We start from the raw sequence: 14,112 nt of genomic DNA on the forward strand, positions 1-14,112 counted from the left end.
TATTTAAAAAAAAAGAGCTAATTCATAAAACAAAATATTTGTAGTCTGAGTTTTTTTAGAGAAATGGTAAAGAAATGTCAGCAGCTATATTTAAATAGAATTGTATCGCTTCATTGCTAACTGAAGAGCTTCATTTTAGGGCCCTTTAAAGGCTAACTTGCATGCCCTGTAGTATCGAAAGTCACATTGAACTTTTGTGTGAATCTTACTATTGAGCAAGATTCTTTTGCAACTGGGTTATTTTGTCTTTCCTCCACTAATTGTACAAGCTCTTTGATTGTGACATGTGGTTTGCCTCACAGTGCATTTTAATTTTGAATATTTTAAAACAAGAAATTTTTCCATTGCAAACCAGACAGGCATCTTTAACATAAAGTACTCTTCAATCAATTTATTTTGCAACTTTTTTTTTTAATTCTTCCATCGTCCCTTTTTGCCAGCATAATCATAACAGGGATTTAACTTGTACTGGGAAAATACCCTGCTCCACTCCTACTTCAAGTCAAGTCCCACTGGCTTTTTTTTTTTTTCCTCCTCTTTCCAGACCCAGTCAGTGAAGGATTATAACCCTCCACCATGCAGAACCAATCAAGTATTTGTCCTCTGTCCCATAGACATAGCCAGTAGAGTGCTGATGCCCAACATCTAAATAAGTCTAAGTGGGTGGGGATGCAACCAGAGCAAGGAAGGACAGGATCTGTGCTCCCATCTGCTAGGCCTCAATTTTCTGGAAGATACCTTCAGTTAGATTGCAAAGAGGCTCAAAGTCACAGGCAGACCAGAAATAGCCCTCGTTTTTTTTATCATGCTGTTAAATATCATTTTAGGAGTTGTTTCCTTGACGAAGACTTTCCTGGTGTGGCCCCTCTGGGTTCAATGATTATTTAGGACAACTTCTTTTGGAGCACATCACTTCCCACACTGGATTAAGTGTCTGTGCTTGTTTGTCTCTCTAACTAAACTATTGACTCATGGAGGGCAGGAACTAATTTTTCTTTTATTTCTAGCAAAATGGGTTCTCAACAAATATTTATTGAATGCATAAAGGAATGAAGCATCATTGCCTGAGATCTTAACAAGTAGTTCTAATATTTCCTAAGTTTCATCCCATTTCATATGGATTTTTCTCCAGGTGCAAACTGAAGAAGATGATTTAGAAACCGATTTCTACAAGGACTTAGTTCCTCTTACAAAAAATGAAAATAAACAAGCTGCATTCCGGGGCGAAGAGAAAAAAAGCTTTCATGTACCAATTTTTTATTCCTCAAAGAAAACTCAAAGCACCACCCATAATTCTGCCTTCAAACAAGCCATTCAAGCCTCCCACATAAAGGTAATAAAAATGGTTCCCAATCTTTTTATTCTTTTCTGAAAGTTAACACTAAGTCCAGCAATCATGCAATGAGAAGGGGAGAGTTTTTGATATCAAATTGGCAAGATTTCGAACACAAATTTAAATAGATTTAGTTTGTTGATAAATCCCATTTCAAAAGTTATAGAAGTGATATGTATAATGTTGCATACATTTGGCTGTGTTTATGGTTGTGTTCTGTTTAAGTTTTCTTTGTCTTAGTGTTTTAGGTGTATTTTTTATAAGCTACATGTAACAGAACTTTACTTTTTTAACATAATCTGACAATTAGAACTTTGCTAGGGAAATTCTGCCTTCTTTGATTTAACAAACTCACTGAAATACTTGATCATGTTTCTTCCATCTTTAATTTTTCATACTCCTTTTACTTTGTTGCTGTTTCCTATTTCTCTACTATGGCTGTCTTTGTCACATTTCTGGTTACCCCTTTTGGTCATTTTGGAAGTTCTACTAGAACATTTGGAAGTTCTCTCTTTTTTAGAGAGAGTGCAAATGAGGGAGGGACATAGAGAGGAGAACAGAGGATCCAAGGTGTGTTCTCTGCTAACAGCAGAGAGCCCGATGCAGGGCTCAAACCCACGAACTGTGAGATCATGACCTGAACTGAAGTTGGATGCTTAACCAACTGAGCCACCCAGGTGCCCCCTAAACTTTTTAAATTCTGCTTGTGATGACCTTTCTCTAGTTAACAAGCATAATTAAGCCTATGTTTTTTCTTTTATCACATGAAGTAATATCTACAGCCCCCAAAAGATATTTTACTTCCCCACACCCCATTCCCACTATCTCCTTGAGAATGGGTCTACATTCTGCTCCCCTACCAATATCATTACAGGCCTCCAAAACCTCAATTTTACTGAGGTAGTTCAAAACCTTTGTGTTCCAAGTTATTCGCTAGGATTGTTTTGTGTTCAGTTTTATATTACATATGTTCATTTGTATTTTATCCTGACTCTTGTGTAGTCTATTTTAAAGATTCCTCACATAACACTTATAAATTCCAAGTTCATAGTCTGTATTTTATATCTGTGTAATATTTTATATACGTACGTGTGTGTGTGTGTGTGTGTGTGTGTGTGTCTATACATTTACTCCCTAAGTCCTTATATATCTAAAAAGCCTACATTTTCCCTGAGCAATAAAGATAAGGAATATCTTGGCCAAATATAGGAATCTTGAATCATAGTCTTCTTTTCTTTGTAGTTAGTGGATGTTATTCCACTATCTTCTACTTTTCGTTGTTGCATAGGAAAAATCACATGGATAACTGGTTGTCTTTCTTTTATTTTCTCTGTCTGGAAATTTATAATTTTTCTTGTTATTGTTTATAATTTAGGTTGTATCTGAGTATTAGACTTCTTCCATTAATCTTGCCAGGAACTAACAAAGTTCTTTCAATATGTAAAGATATATCTACATCCAGTAATCTTTCTTCCTCCCTTGCTTTTTCTTTTATTATTTGTATATTAAAACTCCTGGACATGTTTTCCAGCTCTTAAGCGATTTAGGAGATAGATTTCTATTAGACATTTTTAAACATTTACAAAGTTCTTTTAAAATAGAATCTGTTCCTGGGGTGCCTGGGGTGGCCAAGTTGGTTGAATGTCTGACTCTTGATTTCAGCTTAGGTTGTGATCTCACGGTTCTTGAGTTCAAGCCCTGTGTCTGACTCTGCACTGACAATGCTGAGCCTGTTTGGGATTCTCTCTGCCCCTCCCCAACATGCTTGCTCTCTCTCTCTCTCTCTCTCAAAATAAATAAATGAACTTAAAAAAAAATAGTCTCTGTTCCTCCCAAAACCACCACTCTCAGTGGTATTTGCTCCTTCCAAAGAGATGAATGGGAAGACTGAGCCCTGAATCATAGACTGTGAAGGGGTGGTGAAAAGAGGAACCACAACCGGAACAAAGGGGAACAGCAGCTGGAGGCCATCATTTTATGGCTCCTCCTGCCCTTACCATAGTGCCTCTCACACATTTATTTATTCATATATATATATATATATATTTATAGCTCCATTTATAGATAATTTTCCTAGGCTAATTTCATTTATCTTGAAAAGAACCCTAAGGGGGAATCAGAGTAGATATTTTCAAGAACACTTTACAGATGAGTACATGAAGTCCATGTATTTATTCTGAAGTCAAGAAATATTTATCAAATATCTACCATGTGCCAAGTACTACACTAAAACTCAAGAAGCTGAGTGGCTCCTGTGATGTCACAGTGAGTAAATGCCAGAGTCGGGCATTGAAATCAGCTTTCTGATTTTTGCCCACTGTTTATATCCACTACATTATACCTCAAGCTATCTGCTTGTTCATTCATTCTGTTATTCATAATTTCAACAAACTATGAAAAGAGTAGAGTTCTGGTGATATGAACACATAAAAGAAAAAAGAGGGAATAAAATGATTCCTTTTATAACATATCATTAGTTCACTTTAGAATGGGCTATAGGTAGCATAGTGTCTCTCAAACTTACCAAATTATATTCTTTTTTTCTTTTAAATTTTTATTTTAATTCCAGTTAACACAGTGTTATATTAGTTTTAGGTGTACAATATAGAGATTGAACAATTCCATACAACACCCGGTGCTCATCAGACAAGTGCACTCCTTAATCCCCATCCCTTTTAACCCATCCCCCCACTCACTTCCCCTCTGGTACCATCAGTTTGTTCTGTATAACTAAACGTCTGTTTTTTTTATTTGTCTCTCTCTTTTTCCCCCCTAGTTCATTTGTTTTGTTTCTTAAATTCCACATATGAGTGAAATCATCTGGTATTTGTCTTTCTCTGACTTACTTCACTTAGCATAATACTCTGGCTGTATCCGTGTGATTGTAAATGGCAAGATTTCATTCTTTCTTATGGCTGACTAATGCAAATTATATTCTCAAGACAAGTTAGTATTGGGGCGCCTGCGTGGCTCAGTCGGTTGAGCGTCCGACTTCGGCTCAGGTCATGATCTCACGGTTCGTGAGTTCAGGCCCTGCATCCGGCTCTGTGCTGACAGCTAGGAGCCTGGAGCCTGCTTTGGATTCTGTGTCTCCCTCTCTCTCTGCCCCTCCCCGACTTGTGTTCTGTCTCTCTCTGTCTCTCTCTGCCTCTCAAAAATAAAGAAAACTAATTTTAAAAATTTACAAAAAAGACAAGTTAGTATCAGAATTATTAGGAAGTAAAAATATACATCCCATGGCCCTTCTCTTAATATACTGATTCAGAATATCTGGGATTGGGCATGTGATTCTGGTTTTCTTTTTTTAAGCCCCCAGCTCATTCTGATATAGCCAAGATTGGAAACAACTGCTTAAAAATATAGTCCAAAATGAGAAAGAAAATGGATATGTAGAAAGAGACATAGATATATACATCAGTCTCAACATTAAGATTTGCTTCACAGAATTGGTTTATAAATGTTTCAGCCATGCTAGAGAAAACTTGTAAAATCCTTATCTGTGGATAAACAGATGTTATTTGATCCTCTAAGAGTCTGCCCCAAATTGGGAACATTTTAGGCTATTCACAGTAGCAGCTGGAACTTTTGAAACTGCTAATATTCACCCATTTTTGACCTACAAAACTGTCAACTTCATCGGGTTCTACCCAGTATCTTTGATTAGATCGCAACAGAATAAGGAAATCCTGGGTTAAGTAGAAAACACTAGTGATGGGGCGCCTGGGTGGCTCAGTCAGTTAAGCGTCCGACTTCGGCTCAGGTCATGATCTCACGGTTTGTGAGTTCGAGCCCCGCGTCGGGTTCTGTGCTGACAGTGCAGAGCCTGGAGCCTGTTTCGGATTCTGTGTCTCCCTCTCTCTCTCTGACCCTCCCCCACTCATGCTCTGTCTCTCTCTGTCTCAAAAATAAATAAACGTTAAAAAAAAAAAAGAAAGAAAACGCTACTGCAACGTCTCTTAGTCTTCAAATAGGGAAAACAAGGTACCACTAACTTGAAAATCAATCCACTCCCTCCACTGGAGCTTAATGCTTTATTTATTCATTTCATCAATCACAGATCTAACTAAACATTTGTTAGGCAGATAATCTGTTTCAAAGTCAAAATACCAGGTGTCTCAGTAAGATTCGGTGCTTTTCTGGATTACTTTATGAAGTTGAACCCACAAAAAGATGGTAAAAATAAAGCAAGATCTCACAGAATGTTGAGACAGATCATGCATTTTTTATTTTTTAAATATTTTTTAAAGTTTATTTATTTATTTTGAGAGAGATAGAGAGGCAGAGAGAGAGGGAGAAAGAGAGAGAATCCTAAACAGGCTCCATGTTGTCAGCACAGAGCCCGACACAGGGCTCGAACCCACGATCTGTGAGATCATGACCTGAGCCAAAACCAAGGGTTGGGACACTTAATGACTGAGCCATCCAGGCATCCCGATCATACATAGTTAATAACCTACTGTCATGTAATGGGTTAGCCTAAAATAGCCCCATTTTAACCATGATGCATTTGATAAATGCTTGGCTTGTGCTGAGTTGAGTTACCAAAGTTTCACTTGTATGTTTATAATTTAGTTGGTAGAGCAACCTGGAAATTTTGAACCACCCATTCCAATGTCCATGTCTGAATAGGTATTTCAGATACTCTGGAAGTGAGTGCACTTCTTACTAAAAGCATAATGTCCCTCCAACTTTCTAAAGGCATGGTTCTGTGACAAAATTCAAGTATTAAACTTAAAAATAGAATTGATGGACAATGAAAATGTAAGCCCCTCAAAGGGATGAACTTTGTCTACCTTGCCCATTTCTGTGTCCACAGCATCTGAGGTAGCTGAGCAATAAATGTGTTAAAAGGCAAAAAGGGAGGGTGAGGGGTGGAAAGGGGTAGGAGAGAAGCAAAGGGAAAGACAGAGGGAGGGGAGTGAATGGTGACTCTTCTTCAATACTTGTGATTATTTCTTTTCTTTTGTGTTAGCAGACATTTTATGCCATAATTATAGCACACAGGAAAACAGCGATTTAATAATTTAGAGCTACGATAAAGTTCTTTTGCTGAAATATGCTCCTCTCTCTGCTCCTATGACTCAAATACTACAATTTGCTAAAATTGAGAAATAGATAAAAATTGTATAATTTTTTTAAGAACAGCATACATGGATACACTCATAAAACTCAGTGGATATGTAGAACAATAATTTAATGGAATGAGATTTGGGTATAATACCAACCACCAAATCATAGATTAACCCAACATAAAAAGAAATGAATAAAAAAACTCTCAAACAAATATTTCTGTTGATGGGTGGAAGAGGGAGAATATAAATAATTTTGTTTAATCTTAACCCTGAGTAATTTTGAATCACAGTGTCTTAGAGTTGAAAGGGGTGTGGTATGTCATCTGGTGGATAACTGTCATTTATAGACCAGGTGACATTTCACAGACAACTGGGGCCTAGAAAATGCAAATGCCAGTTAGTGACAAAGTTGTGACTTGAATCTCAATTGCGTTAACTTCCAATTAAAAATATATGCAATCCTTTTTCGACGTGTTGCATCAGCAAGTCTTTCTAAATAAAAACTCAGTAGGGACACAGCTACGATTGACAAGCAAGAGTGAAAGATTTACTTTTCTGATAATTGATTGATCTCTTTTTGGTATGCCTTTGGTATGCCTATTGATCTCTTTTGATAAGCCTACCAAACCTATGCCTCAGTCACAGTTTACATGACTGAGATCATCTTATCTGTTCAGCACTTTGGACATCGCAAGAAAAGGTTGTGGAAAATAAAATGAAAATTATGTTTTTGTGTGTGAGATCATGCCATAGAGAGTTAAAGTTATCATGTTATGGTTGGAAGGCAGCTAGTGATATATAGATGACATTTAAAGGCTTGACACTTCAAACTTTTATTACGTTTAATCATCTTGTTTTCTTTCTTTTTTTTCCTCTTTTCTCCTCTTCCATTTAGGATTCTAGTTTTACTAGGGTCCATAAGGTGATAAAAGTCTCAAACTTCACAATGAAAACTAAAGATCTGCAGCTTTCTGATGTCTTTTTGAAAGCACTTAACCACCTGCCTCTAGAATACAACTTTGCTTTGTATAGTCGGATATTTGATGACTTCGGGACTCACTATTTCACCTCTGGCTCCCTGGGCGGCGTGTATGACCTCCTCTACCAGTTTAGCGTCGAGGAACTGAAGAACTCAGGTAGACCTTCTGCCGGCCTCCCTTTTTTCTTAAGCCTGATTCGACTGCGTGCAATTCGTTTTTCTCTTATTCTATTAATTCTTCTTTATTAACTTTTAGACTCCACTGTACTTCCAAAATGATAAGAAGAACAACCAAAAGATACACACTCAAATAAATAAAAATATACAATTAGGACCCCCCCAAAAAAGAAAAAATATACTTAACCTCTCTCATTGGGCATTAGATTTGTCTCTGAGTTTCCTGACATGTGGGAACATCATAAGCTACACAGTAGTGGTAACCTAAAAGAGAGATACATGCTATTACCTCAAGAAAAATGAGATTTGTCCTGAAACTAAACTCCAAAAGATAATTTACTTACAGCAATTTTATAGGAGATAATAATTTTATAGAACAATAATTATAGCAAATTTTCTAAGTCTTTTTCTTTTAATAATGTTTTAAGTAAAAGCCAAGGGCATTAAGATAAAAGAACAATTAAGAACTTGACAAGGAACTAAATTAATGTGGGCTAGATATGCACCTACCAGTGATAAAATTGAAACCAGATGAGAAGCACTTATTTTGAAGAAAGTTGGCAAATTTTTATTTTGGGATATAATCAGGGATATTTTTCTGCTTATATGTAAAATAACAATAAAAACCTTGGTTTATAGATAAACCTTGGTTTCTTAAGTGTTAGCTTAAATTGCCACTATTAATTATTATAGCTTAAACACCATTGGATAAATTCATTTTCAGACTCCTTTGTGAAATGACACAGGGCCTTTGTGATGATTCTATCATGTGTCTCTTGAGAACATGGTTAGGAAACTGTAACCAGAACTCAACTGACCAATTACCCCATATAAATAAGAATTCTTGATCATGTAACTTTTATATAGAAGAAATCAGGAATTCATTTAAAGAGACATCAGGCCAACTCTGGGACAAACAGAGTGTCAATCCCTTTGTTCTTACATCTCATGATGGCAAATACTAATGTTTAATGTGGCTGCCCTGAGTTATTCCAAACTTTAAGTGACCAGATATCCCTCATGATCTGCTTCCTAAGAGAGAAGAGGGCATAAATGTCTTTGAGAAGGACTTTCAGTAAGAGGATCTAAAAAAATTACTATCTGACAGTTACTGAAATCCAAAAGATTTATGCTGTGATGGGCTTTTCACATTGCCTGACCCTTATGTTTCATTTCAGTTATCCTTTCCACAGGAGTGATGTTTGTATGATGAATTTGATATCTTCTCCCATGAGAACACCAGCAACATTAATGCTGAGCAAAAGTGCTTGGGGAAAATCTGTGGCCCTTGATTGGTTTCATCTCACCCGTGGGATGAAATTATTCTGGTCACTTGCTGCTATAGCCCAGAAAATAATTTCTCATTTGATCAGCTGTACTTTCATGCATTCAAAGCAAAGCCTCTAAAGGCTCAGAGATCAGGTCAGTTAAAGAACTATGTGAATCTTTAATCAACCATCCAGCATTTTAATAGTTGAAGACCCCTGACCAAAATGAAGTGATGAGCTACACTTTCCTACTTAAACATTCTCACCTTCTGTGTGTTTCTCTATAAATAGAGGTAGAGGCTAACAAACAGGAACACATAATAAGGGAAAGAAAGGGAGTTTGAGATGTAATAGGAAACTGGAGATATATGACCGTAAATACCTATGTACTCATATACAAACTATATACATATATATATGCATGTATGCATATATATATGTATGTATACACACACACACACACACATATATATATACACACACACACACACACATATATGACATATATAGTACTTAAAGGGTATATATATGTATATTTGATTAAACATATTAACATATTTCTATATTCTTATATGTAATATATATTCTTATATTCAATGAGTATATATTTCTCTGAGTCACAAAAATAATACCGATGCACAGTTTTAATTATGGCTAAGATGAAGCACGCCCAGACAGAAACAAATCTCAATAAAATGGAATTCCTTGGTGGGTATGCTCACCTGTTTTTGCCTGCTCTCTAAATGAATATATATTCTGGCCTCCTCCTCTCTTTTTCTATTTCTTTTCCCTTTGCGTAGCCATAACATGAAACTAGAGTATAGGCTTGGTTTTTATTTGCTTTATTCAGTAAGAATTGTATCCCTTGTCATTAATTTCAAAAGTATGACCTGAATATTTCATAGTACCTTCTCTCCCTCAAGAGGAGTAAAGCAAAATTAAATTGCTTTTTATTTGCATCCTTCATATATTCCTCTATTGTTCAATGTCCCATAGTCAATTTAAAACCTGAAGAAAAGTTGACATTGCTTCAGTGTGCTAGGTGAAAAAAAAAATCAGAAATACAGTAAGAACATTAAAGAATTAAAATATTATAATATGCAAGATGGTAATTTAAACTCCTTTTGTTGAGAAGTCATTTCCTACTCTGAACTGGGAGGAAAACAATTACTGGCCCCACCATTTACCCGTATGACACTTTCAAGTAACACTGTTGACCTTTGCCCAGAATAGCTGAGGACATTTCTGAAATGCTTGTCCCTACGCAACATCAGAGGGACGCTTGGGTTTGAGAGGTCAAGTGCTACAGCATCCGGCAATTGGATAGAGGTCAGGCAGCAAGCTACAGGTTATACAGGGGAAGACAGGCTTATCCAGAAATTCACTGATAAAGCCTTCATATTTTAATCACCGCATGACCAACGAATGCCATGGCTCATAAGAAGGATTCACCATTTGAATCTTCAAAGATTCTCCATTAGCCCTCAGAAAATGAAATTAACTAAGTTGATAGTTAATTAATTATGTTATAGTTAATGAATTGGACACAGAAAATTTAATTTTCATTTATAAATAATAAAAACTTAATGAAAAAATTCAAAAAGGATAGGAGCTCTACAACATAAATGCATTAAATTCCTAACATGGTCTAACAATTATACTGATCTACTTGTTAGAACAATACTACCAGGAGAAAATGACTCATATTTATTCAGCTTGACCAAAAAAGAAAAACAGACTTTTTGTTTGTTTGTTTATTAGAGTTAAAGATGCAAGGTAAACATCAAGACTTCAAACTAAGAATTTTTCACTGCCAACTTATAACGCATCCCTTCAAATGTGTCAAACTATTGAAAAAACTATGAAGTGGGCAGACCCCATCCCCTTCCACCCCATCCCCGTCTACCTGGCCTCATTTCTCAGTCATCTGTGCCTTTAGGATTCAATTTCAGCATCACACCTAAACTGTGCCTCAAGCTCTAAAAATATCCCTCTGCCGATTATGATCTACAACCCTGAACATCAGTATTTGATGAACTACTTTGCTTTAAGGTGCTTAAGAGCTGATCCTAACAGTTGTATCTCTTGTGTGTTCATGTTTTGTGAGGCAATTTTTAACTAAACATCAAAAACCTGAATTCTTGTGTCAGCTATACTTTAGTTGAAATAAATTATGTTAAAAACAAAAACCAAAATCTGGAATCTAATTTTGGTATTTCAGGTAGCAGGTCAGGAGGCTTAGGAAGCTCTTCAGAAAGAGGAGACGTTGATTCTTTTCAAATTACCCCAGATGGGCAGCACCAACTCAGTCTACAAATAGCCAGACCTATTTCCCTGCACTGTGTCCCACTTGATCCCTGACACAGCATAGATTTTGAAGCCATTGAGAACATAGACAGGGATTGTGGTGGGAAAGTGTGACTCAGATGCCAGAATCTTCAACAAATGATGCTTGCAAGTTTGGTAAAAGACAAGAACAAAGAGCACTGAAGGTATGAGAACTGAACAGCTTGACAAGAATTTTAAACCTGGAGACTCATCCTATGGAGGCGCTGGGAAGCTAGGAAGATATCAACCCCCAAGATATCAACCTCATTCCCAAGGCTGGGAATGAGGCAGCATTCACCTCCCTTGGAGACATCAGGAGAAACGTTGAGTACAGGCTGGAATGGTGATGAGGAGAGAGAGAGAATAGTCAGTGAGGACACTGAGAAGAATTCATAGGTCAGGAAGTCAGAATTTCTGAGTTTTGGAGGTACAGGTGGAGTGAGCAGCTGACCCAGGGAGACAGGCATGAGAACGAGTGTTCAGCGAAGGAGAGATGACAAAAAAGATTTCCATTTTAGGTGACAATGGGGCAAAAAAGTGAGGTGGACTCAGGCCTCACAGAAACAGTTGTGGCCCAGAAAGAAGGCCTGACCGGGGCACCGCACAGAACGTGTGTTCATCTCTTGATCTGCAGGACTATACAGTGGCCGTGGCCAGTGGGACAGGTGATCTTTGAGGCTCACTGTGTGTAGGCAACAGGGAGAAGCCAACATGATCCCCATGGGATGGGCCACAGTCACCTTATATGTGCTTCTTAGGGCCAGGGTTGCAGGGAGAGACAGCAGGGACTCATAAACACTTCCTCTGTTCAGGATCATCCCAGGGCCTAAAAAGGACTGAATCTGTAGGTGAAGGTGTGAATTATTCGAGTTTATAGGAACTGGGGAAGGATTCGCAGTGGTGCATCCTCGTGATGTTTTGTTTGCACTCCATTTCCTAGGTTTAACAGAGGAAGAAATCCGAAACTGTGTCCGGATTGAAACAAAGAAACGCAGATTTGGTTTTAAGAAAAAAAAAGTGGAACATCGGTGCACCACGAACAAGATGTCAGAGAAATATGAAGGTAAGAGCTCTCTCTCTTAGCGGTTTACCCCATGTGTCCTGCAGCTGCCCTGATGGGAGTACCATGCTATACTTTGAGGGCGCTATGTTTTTAAGTCTATTTATTGAAAGGGAGAGAGAAAGAGAGAGAGAGAGAGAGAGAGAGAGAGAATGAAAAAGGGAGAGGCAGAGAGACAGAGAGAGAGAATCCCAAGCAGGCTCCACACTGTCAGTGCAGAGCCCAATGTAGGGCTCGATCCCAAAAACTGTGAGATCATGGCCTGAGCTGAGATCAAGAGTCCCACACTTAACCGACTGAACCACCCAGGTGCCCCTTGCTTGTGCAAATGTTTTTAACTTTCACTTATTTCATATATCTACCTCAAAGCCCTCTGTGTGGTAGGGGGAGGGTGCAAATAAAATATCATTAGCACTACTTAAAAAGGAAATAAAGTTTTCTTGATCTTTTTTTAAAATTTTTTTAATGTTTATTTTTGACAGAGGGAGAGACAGAGCATGAGTGGGGGAGGGGCAGAGATAGAGGGAGACACAGAATCTGAAGCAGGCTCCAGGCTCTGAGCTGTAAGCACAGAGCCTGACGCAGGGCTTGAACTCACGGACCATGAGATCGTGACCCGAGCCGAAGTCATGACCTGAGCCAAAATCAACGCTCAACCGACTGAGCCACCCAGGCACCCCAAGTGTTCTTGATCTTATACTTAGGTTGTTTACTTTAACGTTTATTGGTTCTTCCCATGGGCTGAACTCAGTATTAGGCATTGTGACATAGAAATAATTCAGCCATTCCTATAAAGGAGCTTACAAAGTAACTATACATATAAACAACCATTAAAAATACAGAATGATAAGAGTCTAAGAGAGGTATGTAAATAAGGCTCCAGAAATCAAGCCAGAAACCTGAGTGTTGCTTTAATTTCTCCCTCTTTCTGGCCTTCACATCCAGTAAGTAATCACTCTACATCCTTAATATTTTTCCCATTCACACCCATCCGTTCATTATTTCCAACCTGGATTTCCACAGAAGCCTCCTAACTGGTCCCCCTGCCTCTACTGTGGCCTTTCGCCAATGTATTCTACACATTTCTTGTGACAAGAAATTCTTCCAAGGCAAATCTTATCATGAAACTCTCATGCCTTAATCATGGTTTCATATAGCCTTAAAGATAAATTCCAGTCTCTCTCTCTGCCTAGCTGAACTATATAGTCTCCTAAATAAGTCATGCTCTCTCTTGTCCCTTGCCATTATTTAGAGCTCCTTCCTCTGCGTAAAGTTCTCTTGTTCCCTGACTTGGCCTAACTGATTGCTATTCATTCTGCTAAGAACAAAGGGAAGCAAAATCACAGAAACTCCCAAAATATGAAGCTTAGGTTCTCTTGCGGAGACAAAGAACAAATAAAAATAAAATATTTACTGTAATAATAAATAGGCAACTTTGAATATCAGATTATATAGATGGTCTACATGTACATGCCCATGTTAAGCATAAGCAGAATGAGAAGGATTTGTTTGACAACTAGGCATTCATATTATAGCAAAAAAAAAAAAAAAAAAAAAAAAACACGGGGGGGGGAAGGGGGGAAGAGAGCATGCAAAACAGACAAATAACCTAGCAATATAAACCAAAGAATGGATATAGAGTCTATACCAGTTTTTCATGCAATAAAATAATTTAATGAGATTGTGAATTCAGTAAATCAAGTGTTCAGAAACAAAAAGATTATAAGAATTAATTGAAAAGGCAGATCTCAAAGCTAAGGTACAAAGACAAACAAACATTGAGAAACATTACCATGATAGTTATAAATAAATTAGATACTGCAAGGACAAAATATAATTGTCTGAAAATAAAATCAGGAAAGTTAATCACATGTAGGAAAGATTTAAAATAATTC

The 14,112-nt window shown here is 37.5% G+C and overlaps 1 protein-coding gene across 3 annotated transcripts in view; it reads left to right on the plus strand.

Moving 5' to 3' along the window:
• The window catches only part of C6 (complement C6), a 63,932-nt gene that overhangs the window by 24,801 nt on the left and 25,019 nt on the right, over positions 1-14,112 (plus strand). For all 3 annotated transcript variants that reach the window (XM_015067581.3, XM_015067580.3, XM_053201128.1), the window contains exons 7-9: positions 1,133-1,333; positions 7,301-7,541; positions 12,098-12,220. In XM_015067581.3, coding sequence (XP_014923067.3) covers positions 1,133-1,333; positions 7,301-7,541; positions 12,098-12,220 — 565 coding nt within the window. The remainder of the gene's footprint in view (positions 1-1,132; positions 1,334-7,300; positions 7,542-12,097; positions 12,221-14,112) is intronic.

This window comes from Acinonyx jubatus, chromosome A1 (assembly GCF_027475565.1).
Source record: "Acinonyx jubatus isolate Ajub_Pintada_27869175 chromosome A1, VMU_Ajub_asm_v1.0, whole genome shotgun sequence".
NCBI classification, from domain to species: Eukaryota; Metazoa; Chordata; class Mammalia; order Carnivora; family Felidae; genus Acinonyx; species Acinonyx jubatus.